Source organism: Pseudochaenichthys georgianus, chromosome 10 (assembly GCF_902827115.2).
Source record: "Pseudochaenichthys georgianus chromosome 10, fPseGeo1.2, whole genome shotgun sequence".
Lineage (NCBI taxonomy): Eukaryota > Metazoa > Chordata > Actinopteri > Perciformes > Channichthyidae > Pseudochaenichthys > Pseudochaenichthys georgianus.
In genome coordinates this window covers 9,421,122-9,435,850 of record NC_047512.1, presented here as the reverse complement: position 1 = coordinate 9,435,850, position 14,729 = coordinate 9,421,122, and the positions used below count along the sequence as shown (strand labels likewise).

The 14,729-nt window shown below is 41.5% G+C and overlaps 1 protein-coding gene across 2 annotated transcripts in view; it reads right to left on the bottom strand.

Annotated features, from left to right (window-relative positions):
• The window catches only part of pdgfc (platelet derived growth factor c), a 47,429-nt gene that overhangs the window by 13,937 nt on the left and 18,763 nt on the right, over window positions 1-14,729 (bottom strand). For both annotated transcript variants that reach the window (XM_034092193.1, XM_034092194.1), the window contains exon 2: window positions 4,074-4,266. In XM_034092193.1, the coding sequence (XP_033948084.1) occupies window positions 4,074-4,266 (193 nt within the window). The remainder of the gene's footprint in view (window positions 1-4,073; window positions 4,267-14,729) is intronic.

Genomic DNA, 14,729 nt, shown 5'->3' with positions numbered 1-14,729 from the left:
TCTGTCAATCTCTGTACTTTTACTAATATACAAATTATAAATTGTTTATTTGCTTAAAGGAGGGGTAGGTAAGTTTCAGAAACCGGCTCGAGATACCCTTTTTGTTATATTCCATGGAATGCTCTCAACACCCCGATAGCAATGAATATCTTAAGTGCTTTGACAAAAAATCCATAAAAAAATGTCATCTGTAGAAGCCGTAATACTGTAAAAAGTACAACCAATCCGTTCAAATTGGATGCCCTACCTGCCTGTCAGCCTTCCATCGGGGCACAAACTTATCTCGTGCCCTCATTGGTCATGTGCGCGTTCGTGTGTGTTGGAGGAGGGGCTCTGTAAGGAAGTGGCAGATTTTCTCCGGTTGTGTATTTTCAAATTCTAGCGATCTCGAGCCGGTTTCTCAAATGTACCTACCCCACCTTTAATAGTCAACATGAACTAACACATTATGAAGGTATTTTGCAAATAATTCTGCAATAATGCACTTTTATCTCAGCCATTTTATATTTCTAATTTCACTTTCAACAACTCAACCTCAATAACCTGACATTACCATATTCAATCATGTGATGACTTTATATATATATATATCTGGCTCACAAGCAACCTATTCAATACCTACATAAATAATGATAAATAAAAAAAGTCAGTAGGCTACTGTGAATTTCACTAAACTAAATGCTGATATAAAATAAATGGAGTGAAATATCATCAAAAGCAACATTTAGCTTGAAGTGCGGATCTAACTTTTCGACCCGGCATCAACATGACGGTCTCTCTCTTCACCGGCGGCCAAACCCATAATCCCAGTATATGGAGTGCAGAAGCATATGGCCTTGCTCCAGACTCCGTTGGCGTGCCAAGGCTAACATCGCCCGACCTCAGCACTTAAGACACGCAGTTCACAAGTTCAGTCTTTATTATGTGTACCTGTGTGTGGCTGCACTGCATTCAATACAGCCTTGTTTCAGTGACTCTTCACAGTCTGGGATTAATCACTTTGCCCTTTGTGTCAACAGGCACGCTAGCCTCTCATTGAGTGCTGCCAATTCGGATATTTGGATTTCTAGGACATTGTTTACATTTTGCGCAGGCTTGACGGATTCAGTTCAGGCTGGTTTCGATAAAACAACATGAGGGACATGAGCGGGACTAAAAATGGATTTTCTGTGATGTTAAATAAACTGAAAGGCAGGATGGTCGATACATTTACTGACCCTGCTGCGTTTGATTTGGAAAGTTATACTGGAATTTTCTAGTCTGCACAAATAAACATAAACCATATATTCAGTTTAAATGTACAAATGTTAGAAACCGGCATGAACTATAGAACATTCCTTTATACAAATGTAAACCAGACTGGCATGAAATGGTTTTGTAAAGCAAAATATCAGCTCAGCTTCTCTTTGCCTTCTAAATGCAGGTCAACGAAGAAGCTTTCCTCTAAAACCAGCGCCGAGACAGATCCAGAGCTCTGACAGATGGCTCATCAATAATGCAGGACGCGCTGATCATTACACGTCGCCATGTGTTCAGAATCACCACGTCGAACAGTGGTTTCTCAGACTTACATATGCACTGACACACATACCAAACTGTACGTCGAACAGTCACAGTGAACAGGATCAGAACAACAAAGGAGTCGTATACACTGCTGGCAGATATTACCTTCCTTCACACTGCAAGCAAACTGAGTTTAATATTCACAAAGCTTTCCCCTACACTTTCTCCTTTTGTGTTTTATTAATAGACACAATATCTAGATCTGACATGACGCAGATTAGCAACACAAACACTGTTTTTAGTCCTGTTCTTTTAGAGTAAAGACGGAGAGAATAAATGCCTTTCTGAGAACCGTCCTGTCTGTGAGCCTTCAAGCACGACTCTGCTGCCATGCCAACCGGCAAAACCAATCCCGCTCCAATATGCCTCTCCTCCAGTGGATTTGGTAAGAATGCTTTTCATCGTGCAACAGACAAACAGAATTGCAGATGAGCAACTCGACTACACAGCCTCGCTCTCATCTCAGCGAAGGCTTCTCGCTCCAGGCTGGCTAGTAAAGCCGAACACATCTCCTACTGTTTGTTTTATCTCCTGCCATCGCTTTAAATCACCGGACAAAAGATCAGGGTCTTGTTTTCATGCATTAATTGTGCACTGGCACCAGGCGAAGAGCAGTGTATCAATAACTTTGAACGTTTTTCTCCGCAACACTGGGGGAGACGATGTGAACATTTAAAAATGTTATCACACATGAAAGATATGCAGACTTGGCCAGAGGCTTTTCAATTTGAGTGTGTGTGTGTGTGTGACGGAGAATGTGTGTGAGAGAAAAAGAAGGAAAGAGGGTGAGAGAAAAGACAAGTAAGGAGACGTGTGAATGTGTGTCTGCCAACCCTGCCAAGAGTGTGTATCTTGGGATCTGATCAAAACCTGTTGGGCCTCAGTGTGGGGAGGGAAGGAGGGAAACATGTCAAAGCGGGAGCAGGAGACGTGGCCATGACTTGCATGACCCTGGAAAAGGATGTTGTTATTGTCTATCGCCCCTCTCCCTCAGGACGCGGACTCGTGCGGTCTTGTCGAGTCAGAACAGCACACAAGGTGTCAATCTGCACCCACTGTGGAGCTTTCTCTCACGGGGGCTCAACATGAACACTAACCTCATCCGTCAATATACACAGAGCAGGGGGGCTTAAATTACCTGCGCTCACATACTGTTGTCATTACAGGTGTCATATATCCTGGATGGCAAATCAAAGTAAAACCCAACTTCAACCAGAATTCAAAGTCAGAATCATAAACACCTCATGTATCATCAATGTTCTTTAATGCACACAAACTGTCATTGGAGCAGAAGTATACTGATTCTTCGTCGACATTTTCAACAATCCAACATAAACCTGTGAACTGTCATTCCCCTTGTCATCCATTAGGGGCTCTCCAGGGATGAGTAGCGAGGTCACCCTCCCCCAGTTCTTCTCCACCTCGCAGTGATTGGACTCCTCCTTGCTAACCAGTCCGATGTGATGTATTGACAGAAGGCACGGAGCATAATGCTCTGAGGGTAAATCGATTCAAGGGGCTCGGGATCCCTGTTTAAATTGAATGGCAACCCCAGTAATTGAAAGTGGGCTCCTTAATAAAGCAGAGGATGTACAGTATGTGTGAGTTTGGGTTGGGTCACGTGTCGTTTAAACAATCACTTGAGTAGCAACACATATCAGCTACATTATGTTAAATACGGCAGATCTGAACCTCATAACGGTTTCCTCTGTGAAACAAATCACTGCTGCTGCTGCTGGGTTTTTCAATATTCACGAGCTGCCACTGCAGACCAGAGGCAATTTCACAAATGGCCACACTCTGCACTCTAAATCTTTGAGAGTGGACGAGCAGAAAGACAGGACAGTCTTTGACCTGGCCCCACATGCATCTGCCATGCCAACCTGGGGAAGACCCCATTAGATGGGAGCTGGGTTAGCAGAGGACACTTTTAATGAAACAAACTGATAGATAACTCATGTGTGACAAAGAACTATTTCATTGAGAGAATATAAAAGGGATTATTTTAAATACATATAGGTTGGCACATGTTCAGTGAGAAAGACCCTGCTCACATATCATTGGCCGAGAAAGATGGGATAAAGGATGCTAGCATCTTACATATTATATGATTCATTATAATAATATACCAAATTGTAATGATTGTATGTATTACTTGAATTTTACTTAACAGACTGTACGTGGTTTGTCTTGTTTGTCATGTTTTGCTTTTTTGTTTATGTATGTCTGTAAGTTGTTGCTATTGCCGGGACCCCCTTGAAAACGAGATGATGCATCTCAAGGGGTTTATCCCAATAAATACAATTTATATATATATACACCACTTTTAAATAAGTTTACATTGTCGTATTCCTATTGATCAGAAAGTTAGTGAATAGAACACTGATAACAGGTCACAGTCCTGCAAATACAATATATATTCTTGCTTTATATTGTAAGGCAAGATATATATTTTCATATATTATCTTGTATTTAGACACAATTACAAACATACTACTGCATGGTCTTACTTGCATATGCCATCTTCGGGGTCCTCCAGACCGAACCTCTGATCGAAGGTGAGCTGGATCCTCATGTTATTGGGCGCCACTAGTCTCCAGACCAGTTCCGTGTTCCTGGGGTAACGGTGAGGGAAGGCTGGGCTGTGGACCATCCCCTCTCCAGACACTGTGATGATCTTCTCCTGATTGGAATCTTGCACTCCTTTAACACAAATCAGATTGTGTGTTAAGATTTGCATATATTACAGCAGTTTTATTGGTTCAGATGTAATCAGTTAAAACCCCAATACATCATTTAACGTGGTCTTGGTTTGGATAAGAAACTAAGCGTATTAACTGAAACATAAACACGTTAAGCACCTCGCAACGAGATATGATGCAGTATGATATCTCAAGGTGTCCAATATCAAAGGTGAGAAGTAACACTATGACCGCACCTTAATGTTTTATTCAAACTATGACAGTCTTGCCCAACTTTGACATATCTGTCTCCGACTAAAACTTTGTTTGTCATACCTATGTTACAATAAACACATTGTCTTTAATCTTAACATACAAAACACGAACACAACAAAACAACCTTCAACAGCTCTACAGTATATCTGGTTTGTAAAGCTTCAACACACATCTACATACCGTAAATAATTCAAGGGAATAGCAGGTGATTTGTCGTGCTTGATTATTTAATCTGGTATTGATTGCATGATTGAAATCAATGAGGAGGCAACAACCTCATGCAAAGGAGCGAGGGTCTGCAGCGGAGCCACACTCGGGACTACACCCAAGAGGTTAAGGGTTAGATACAATGTGACGGCAACAATAGCCGCAAAGCCCAACATACAAACGCATACGTGTGTTTTACAGAAGAAACCATGCTAAACTGAACTTCTCTACGATCATACAATGCTATATCTCTCCTTATTAATGTCGGTATATGTCCTGTACACATTGAGTGCTTTGCAGAGTTCTTCAAAGGGAACGCTGCCTGATGGATTTCACCAAGCTCCTCTCATTAGGCCATTAAGGCCCTTAGGGAGCAGTGACTGCAGGATGTAATCACCGTGATGGAGCTATCAGGTCCCCCGGGGCCCCATCAGCAGAAACACTGATACTTCCACCTGAGCCTCAACAGCCTGAAGCCGTGCTGATCGAAGGACTGTTTGTGAGATGAAACATTTAGTTTGTTGTGTTTTACACAATCAAAATCCATACCAAACAGCATCAATATATCATTTATGATCTCATGTGTCTTTCATGGGAATTGCAACACAGTCTTAAATACTATAAATATTCTAAAATGGAAGAATCGTACTCAGTCTTTAGCAAAGCTTTACGAGAGCACTTGAAGTAGGAGGACACGGCTAATCTTTGTCATAAAATCAGTACAAATGTATGCATTTCTGCAAGGTATTCCTCACTTCATTTAATTAAATATATTAGATAACTGTTAGGTAAGTGTTCTACTGTATGTAAGATTGCATTTTGGTGGGATGCACGTTTTGTTAATGCAGTCATTTTGACATGTACAGCTTCAACTCAAAATATTGTATTGCTGTAGCTGCATTTGAGACGGCACATTCACACACTTTGTAAAAAGAAATACAAACATAAACGAATTGAAATGCCCTACAGAGGACAGTCGTTAAGGCGACAAAACCTTGCAATTCTTTTTAGAATAAAGTATTCCACATGTTGCATTAGTTATCGCTCTGGTAGACTCGCATCATTGCCACAACAGTATACTCAGCATGCTGTGTTCTGCTTCAGAAATACGTTTATAAACTGAACTGATCACCATTCTGATATAAATGTGTACAATGTGAACGGTATTTATTTGTATACCACTGATGATCACTCGGTATTCATACACGGATCCAATATGTCTCGCCGTCAGAAGAGGAACGAGCAGGAGTTGAATGCGCTCCGGAGAGGCAGTGTGACGCTGGGAGTTCGTCCGTGCATTAAACGGATGAGTAACCATTTCCCCAGTGCAACCACATTTATATTTGGACCACATTTGAGCTTGATTACTCGTTATTCTGCCATACATTTTATTTAAAGATGTGATTCATACCTAGAGGCGGATTCATTCGGAGGGTATTTGATTGCAATAGAAACAAAAACACAGACGGGTTAAGTTTGTGCCGTGTTCTCATGAGTTCCTCAAAAACGCTCCAGGGACAACACGCCGGTCTGAAGGAGTGGTCACTGAGAGCAAGTGAACAGCTGTGGTGGGTATGTCTGTCTTCACCATCTTTTAAAATCAGTTACATTAACAATTGTAAGCTGCTACACCTACATGTTTTCCATGTACACATTAGGTGTCGGTCATTCTTAAAACAATGGCCTTCATTCAGCTGTTATCTCTTAAATCTCTATCACATGTCATCCTAATTTTTTTATTAACAGCTGTTTTATTATAAGCTTACTATAAGTAAAGGCTCCATCGACACTTTATAAGGGTAGGTGTTTTAATTCCTCCAAAATAAGAGATAAGAAATAGTACATTTATTGTAGATTTTTGCTTTATTGTTTTATATTTTCAAACACTATGTTTTTACTTGTAATGTTACAGGAACAGAGCCTGTTAGAGCTTTCCAGAGTGTGACATACATGGCTGGTTCAAAACAGAACATTGCTGCAGGATTTGGAAAGGCAATTAAAAAAAGATACAGCCCTCCAATTTCATTAACATCTGGATATAACTACAGCCCCAATACTTCAACATTCAATTACAACGCTGGACAGGCCTGCTGTGTGCCTTGACGTTGGCTGAGCTGTGATAGGGATGGGCTTAGGCAATTAATATCTACATACTAGTGCTAAAAATGTGCTTTTCAGAACGAAATAATACTCTTCATAACCTAAAACCAAAATGTATGACATCAGTTACTTTTGTTTAGGATTCCTTTTTAATGATGTGTTTTCTTAATGACATAAAAGTCAAACCCATTTCTGATCTAATAAAAAACATAATTTTTATCAAGATGTAACTCGATACAGGCTTTCTGTCTAAGCAGATGAAACAACAATGACACTTTTTTTTTAACAATTACATCAGATTGCAGATATCCCTTTGAAGTTTTCATTTGGCTTTGGTGGTGCGCCAGGTGGGAACAGATTGCATGACAGTGTGCCAGATGCAAAGAAAAACAAAGCGCAGGCACGGCTCGTCGATGAACGGGCTCTTTCATAACTGTGAGAAGAGTTTGCCCTCAAGTACAAACTGCCTGGGCCACCTTCTTCAGGACAAAATATTTTGATAATACACACTGTCAGCTTTTATATATCTAGACTGAATACAATGCCACCTTAAGCTATTTCTTCATGGGGTTCAAACTCATGGGGTTCAAACTCTGATATCATTTCATTTTCGCCCCTGCAGTCATTACTATCTGATTTATTTGCATAAACTACTGAAAATATTGAGGAAACAAGCCGATAGCGTTCATGCTATGTAAGCTTGGTCCTCCATCACTATGACATGTCTTTAATTACTTCTCCATTAAAGCTCCAACATACAGACTCATAAAGTGCATTGTTATGTGTTTGTGCCCTGATCAGGCGCTCCTAGTGTGATGTGTCATGTCTAGCTGTAGTTTCCTGTTATGGTTTTGTAGTCCTTATCGTTTCCCCTCCAGGTGTACCCATTTGTAATTAACCCAGGTGTGTCTTGTCTCGTCATTACCTCATAAGTATTCTGCTTTCCCCTTTGTCTGGGGCTGATCCTGTCTGTGCAGTATGTGTTCTTGTCTGTCATTACTTTATATTTCCTTTGTTCAACCATGGTGGTAATTATTAATTAAATTCTTTTTTTGATTACTTCGGCTACCGTCTCCTTTATTATGTTGCCTTGACTCGACATTGAGCCTGTTAACAGTCAATGGTAACGTAATATGCATAATGAATAATTTGAAATAAAGGTGATTTTTGTTATGCACAAGTCCAGATGTACTGTAGTGCTTGTTTGATAGTAAGTGTACATATGGTATTAATACAACTGGCCAAAAAAACAAAACACAAATCTATTTGCACAATCATGTCTGCTTTTAAAGGCTTTTACCCTCCTGTTGTCTTCGGGTCAAATCTGACCGATTTACTACTTTCATCAATCATAACTTTCTTGTTTTACATTCGATTGCATTCAGGCTTCATGAAATCCTTCACAGCAGACATTTGAACATTCAAAATGGCTGATCACCACTTTCATTGCATTTTTGATGATTTACTCAACTTTGTAACACCATGGTGTTCCCGGTCAAAAAAGACCACCATAAAGAAAAGGAATTAGTAACCATCCGGATCAGAACACACACACACACACACACACACACCACACACACACACACACACCACACACACACACACACACACACACACACACACACACACACACACACACACCACACACACACACACACCACACACACACCACACACACACACACACACACACACACACACACACACACACACACACACACACACACAATCACTTCAGGGGACATTACATTGACTCACATGCATTTCCTGGAGACTTACCTAACCTTAACCATAACCAACACATGCCTAAAGCCCCTGTCACACTGTCCCGAAGTTGACACCCGATGGACACACGAATATGGAATTGTGAATTTTGCACGAAGATGGCCCCGAACCACACACGAAGGCAACATTTACATTACATTTAAGACATACAACTGCAATGCAAGTACCAAAAACAGTTATGTTACAGTACTATGATACTGTACTGATATCTTCAGACTTTGTTCTTTACTTTATCCGTCTTTATATGTAGAAAATATTACGCTTTCTCCGTAATGTTGTTTCCATAACAACAACAATTTCCTGTCAACTGTCCTTCAAAATAATATATTATAACCTTTTTAGTTTCACAGAACACAAATTGGGTTATTTACACAATATGGTTACAGGATTTTGTTGTGCAATAAAACAACCCGATGGACACACGATAAAGGAAATGTTCAAATTCGGCTGTGATCGTAGCAACATCGGGCCATTCGTGAGGGCATCTTAAGCCTTCGTATGACCGCCGGCGGAGTTTCTCAGGCTCCGGCAGCAACTTCGTGAGCGGTGGCAAAATCTTTGGCATGCCAACAAATTGCCGAAGGACCTTGCGAAGGTTCATCTTCGTGTTGAATTCGTGTGTCAATTTTGCCCTTCGTAAGGCCATCGTGAGGGCATCTTGTTATCCTTGGTGCCATCGGGCATTCGCCCCGATCAGAGTGAGGGTGAATGCACCGATGATAACACGAAGATGACACGACTTGACAAGATGCCCTCACGAGTGCCTTACGAAGTTGCCGCTCACGAAGTTGCTGCCGGAGCCTGAGAAACTCCACCGACGGTCATACGATGGCTTAGATGCCCTCACGAATGGCCCGATGTTGTTACGATCACAGCCGAATTTGAACATTTCCTTTATCGTGTGTCCATCAGGTGTCAATTTCGGGACAGTGTGACAGGGCCTTTACCCTTACCCTTAACCTTAACCTAATCCTAACCCTAATCCTAAACCTAACCAAGTCTTCACCCTAAAATTAATGATTCCCCTCATGTGGACCTCCAATTTGTCCCCATAAGGGAGGCGAGTCCCCACACGTGACTGTGTAAACAGATTTAGGTCCCCACAAGTATAGTAATGCTAGGCCACACACACACACACACACACACACACACACACACACACACACACACACACACACACACACACACACACACACACACACACACACACACAAACACACACACACACACACCCCGCTCTTATGTGCCCATCCCCCCACATGGATCACACCTGGCACACCCAATACATGTTCAGTGTCTATTCTTTGTGTATTTACTGCAGTTGTTCATGTGTACCAGTACTCTGATACCATATGTACAGTTTGAAAGGGTGTTAAATTAAATTTGGTGATGATTAATGGTTTTTGTGTTAATGTAATAGCAGTTAAAACAGGAACGGTCAAATTTGACAGCGAACACCAAAGTAAGGGGGGGAACGAAGACAATAGGAGGCTTAAGACTTTCTCTGCTAAATGATGACTGGAATGCAAACTTGATTAAGACTGTAATTAAGAGGGGAATGTGAAAGGAGAATCTGAGCTTGCTGTTGAAGAGAAAGGCGGACAAGCAGGAAAAAAGTACCTGGACATTTAAAGCATTATGTCCTGAAAAGGTATCCGAGAGAACCGCACGGATGAAGGGCCAAATCCAGAAAGTCTGCAAATATCCTGCCTAATCCGTACACAGTCCTCACAGGTAATAGCAGTAGGTGGGGGAACAATGTTTCTGCATTCCTCTTCGGCTCAGGTCTTTGTGCATGAAGCTCAAGAATGAAATATCCCTTCTTATTCTTCGCTTTGGATCTTTTGTTCGCTTGCATCAAAGCAGAACCTCCTTCAGAGAGTGCTCTCTCCGAGTACATCGGCTACAGTCCAAACCAACAATTCATCCAGATCTACAAGGTCACAAACCAACCTCCTTTCTTTCTTCCTGAAGCCTTTATCTTTGTTATAAACAATACTGTCTTGTATCCGTCGCTCTGTTCAAGACTCCTCTCCATATCCTCCCTGTCTGATTGACCTTTTGAGCACTGTCAAGTGTGGACTTGGGTGTAACATTGACTTGACAATGACCTCACTTTCAGGGTTAACCAATGTCACCTAATGATCAGAGTAGCGGTCCCCCTGAGTGAATTACCTCAAACATGACTTTTCCTTGACCTACTTCTTTCCTCTGTGAGGAAAGTAGAACTGACTATTAAGGGAGGAAGTGACACTGAATAAATAGGAGCCTATACAGTGCAGCCATTGTGCTTTGTTCACACGTTAGTGGGTGAACCGTTCATGCTGTTAAACATTAACCTTTCCCCTGCCAGAACACAACTGGAGCGCATGTGCAGAGAGCCGGGGAGACGTGAACACCGCTGCATTAGAGCACACAAGCACTGACTATATTAATACCACTGATGATAATATGAATACAAGAGGTCAACGTAGTAATACACTAATGAATATACAGTATAAGACTGCACATTGAGTGTACAGTATAATTACTATTTTTACTCCTGTGCTATGCTTTTATAACTTCACACAATCAATCATTTCACAATTTGGCATCAATATATCCACTTTCATATCCATATTTTAGTACAGTGGCTTACCCCCTCACACACACTCAGAAAGGTACACACACACACACACACACACAACACACACACACACACACACACACACACACACACACCACACCACACACACACACACACACACACACACACACACACACACACACACACACACACACACACACACACACACACACACACACACACACACACACACACACACACGTGCAGGCATACCCAGAGGCATTAATACATGTTAGAAGCCTTCAAGCAACGATTAACTAATGAGAGCTGCCCCCGGCCCTTTGTCCAGACTGCTGCATGGTTCTCATAAAAATGGAGAGGTAGGAATGAGAAACATTCATTCTGGCTTCTGTTAGGCTCACTAAATTCATCTTTCCTCACAGGATATCATTACAGTGTCTCACTACATCGGCCTCCTTAGCTTTGGAGTTTATGTGGTGGTCATACTGCATGATATAGTAGGTATAACTATGCCTTTCTTCTTAAAAATCTTCTGGCAGTGGCTTACCACTATTCAGCCTTGAGAAAGCAATAAATATCTCTACCTCCTTCACATATGAGGTCAGACAAGATACGTTTAAGGAGTACGGACTTTATTTTCAGCTTCAATTGGTTCTGAAGAAAATTCAATTCTTAAACAATGTGTTAAACTTCTCAGGGCTAAATCAAATTTGAATGCAATGCACTTCCATGGGGGTTATATATTCTCAGCAATATGGCAAAATGTTACTTTCACACATTATGGGCTAAAGATTGATCCAGTTCTCCTCTGTGTTTTCCCAGCAGCCTCATGCATCAGGGATAACCGTGCACGACAGCTATTTCCTGCCAGATTATCAACAGCCGAGGTACTGTGACACTAAATCCAGGTTGTTTTTAATTACAGGACTGTTACCTTCACATCAAAATGAATATGAGGCCCTGAGCAATGGAGTTGAAGCAGATTTGGTGAGGTGATGAAACTGCACCTAACAAAGAATTCCTTTTTTCTTTAAAAATGCTCGATGCAATCACTCCGACATCTGTTGCTTATTAGGACGGTGCAGTGGTTACTACAGGTGCAGTAAATTTCCTTCCCTGCTTAGGATATTTATTGCTTTTTGGTTTACAGTCGGCCGGGCAAAAAAGGGTCTGTAACACGCCATGGGAATCTTTCATACCATTAAGAAATAATTTGACTGCGTGAGACCCTTCTGTAGAGATTTAATCTGCCAGGCACATGCTTTGCGAGTTGTGCGGAAGAGGAAGAAGGCGGGAACGTTTGACACCCAAATTCCCTGCACAGGTCGGTGAAACAAAGGCAGAAAGGGAGCAGCAAAACCTGAGGACTCTTGTCTCAGCCATCTTATTAGTGTCGATCACGGGTATGTTTAATATACCAGAATGATATTACAATTCTCAAACATTTGCCCTTGCCTTTTGATCCAAACATCAGCTGTCTATAAATAAATACAGTTTGATTGACAGCAAGATTATTACTCAGTCTTTTGTATTCTCACATATGACTGGCCCAGTGATTAGATGCCATCTCAAGGCAAAACGCCACAGATCCCCGTGTCCACCTGAAACTGCAAATAATGAAAAATATAATTGTTCTCCACTAAGGAAATAAATAACGATGCTAATGATGCTAATGATGCTAATGATGCTAATGTGTAATTAACAGTCAGGATTGGCTCGCTTGGAGTGAAGCATCACTGTTATCAGCCACGTTACATTTTGAGTGTATCAGTTGTTGGTGAGTAGATGTTCAGGGTTATTATTTTCTCTTCAGGTCATCTTTAATCAGAAACTTTATTTAATTTTTGTTGCTGGTGTTCAAGGCATGCCAAATGTGTCTTGACATATCCAGCAGAGCTTTCAGACATGCAGTGACAAGGATTGAGTGTGCAAGTGCAGTTTGGCCAAAACCTCTAGGGGGCTCCACCAATCCTAACTGTGTATCACCCACAACTGATCCAATGAACATATTGCAATATTATTCAGCATTCAAGGTTTAGGGAAATAAACAAAGAACCCTTTCTTTGCTTCACCTCAAGAGAGAAAGGTAGGTTTGCGTGCCGTGGGGGGATGACTCTTTGTCTGTGTGTTGAGACCGATGACAAGCATGTTAAGAGATAAGATCATGACAGAAAGACTTGTAAAGATCTTTTAAGACAAACAGTAGCTGCTCTTGGGCAAGCTGTTTCTTCTGTAAGTTTTTACACTTAAAAAACGAGGAAAAAAGTAAATCTTGCCTTTTCTGACCACAGTACAGCGCCATCTTCTGTCACTTTTTTAACTTCTTAAACAAGAAGTCCTGTCCTCAACAGGTGGACCAATATGACCCGTGAAAGCCCTTTAAGTGTGAGGGTCAAAGGTCACAAGAAATGTAATCAGTCCCAGCGCCGAGGGCACTGAGCCTCTTGCTTTCACTGCGTGGTAATATAATAATGTGATACTTTATTGATCCCTGCAGTGAAATGCGCCATTTGCATGCCTCTCTATCTACAGGGAGGCCAGGGGGGGGGGGGCAGCTGGTAGTGACCTCCATGCTCAGAAACACTTTAGCAGGGCAGATCATTTCCAGCAGGGGTGCTGCGCTAAGATCTGACTTAAGGGTGGTCTTTCTTTAAGGCTGAGGTCAACCTGAGCGAGTGGGCAGGAGCGAAATCAGTTGACACCTGCTACAGAGGCAAAGCCACACATCTGCACGTCATATCGGATAACCTAACCTGATACTACCACAAGTATGCGTGTGTGTGTGTGGTGTGTGTGTGTGTGTGTGTGTGTGTGTGTGTGTGTGTGTGTGTGTGTGTGTGTGTGACGTGTGTGTGTGTGTGTGTGTGTGTGTGTGTGTGCGTGCGTGCGTGTGTGTGTGTGTGCGTGTGTGTGTGTGTGTGTGTGTGTGTGTGTGTGTGTGTGTGTGTGTGTGTGTGTGCGTGCATGAGTGCGTGCGTGTGTGTGTGTGTGTGTGCACTGTCTACAGCTGTCCCACAGAAAATCCATGGGTACACGTTTCCATTGGACATATTATTGAGGAATATTAAACATGGATCTCTAAGGTATGTTATTTCATAGAATATAAATCAACTGCATGAATCACTATTCAAAAGTGTACAACACGTGAATCACTTTTTTGTTAACTGCTATAAACAAAAATATTGTCATGTATCTCATAAGTGTGATTGTGAGATAAAGTAATTGTCCACCTTCAGAAGGATACATCACATTTGGATGTGTGGAATAATCTAGGTAAAAAAACATGTCACTAATCCCAACTCACCTAAAACATGTCTGATTTGTATTGTGTGACTCAGATAACAGCTCTAAACCTGAAAAACAACAACTATTAAACACACACCAACACCCGGTTAATTCATCCATTAAAAATAGCCGGTGTTGAGCAACATGAGAAGCCCTCAAGCCTCCACGGATTAAACTTCCATAACTGCTATGAAATGTATCCTCGATGCAATGTGCAAAGTGTTATCTGAGAAATGATTACAAATG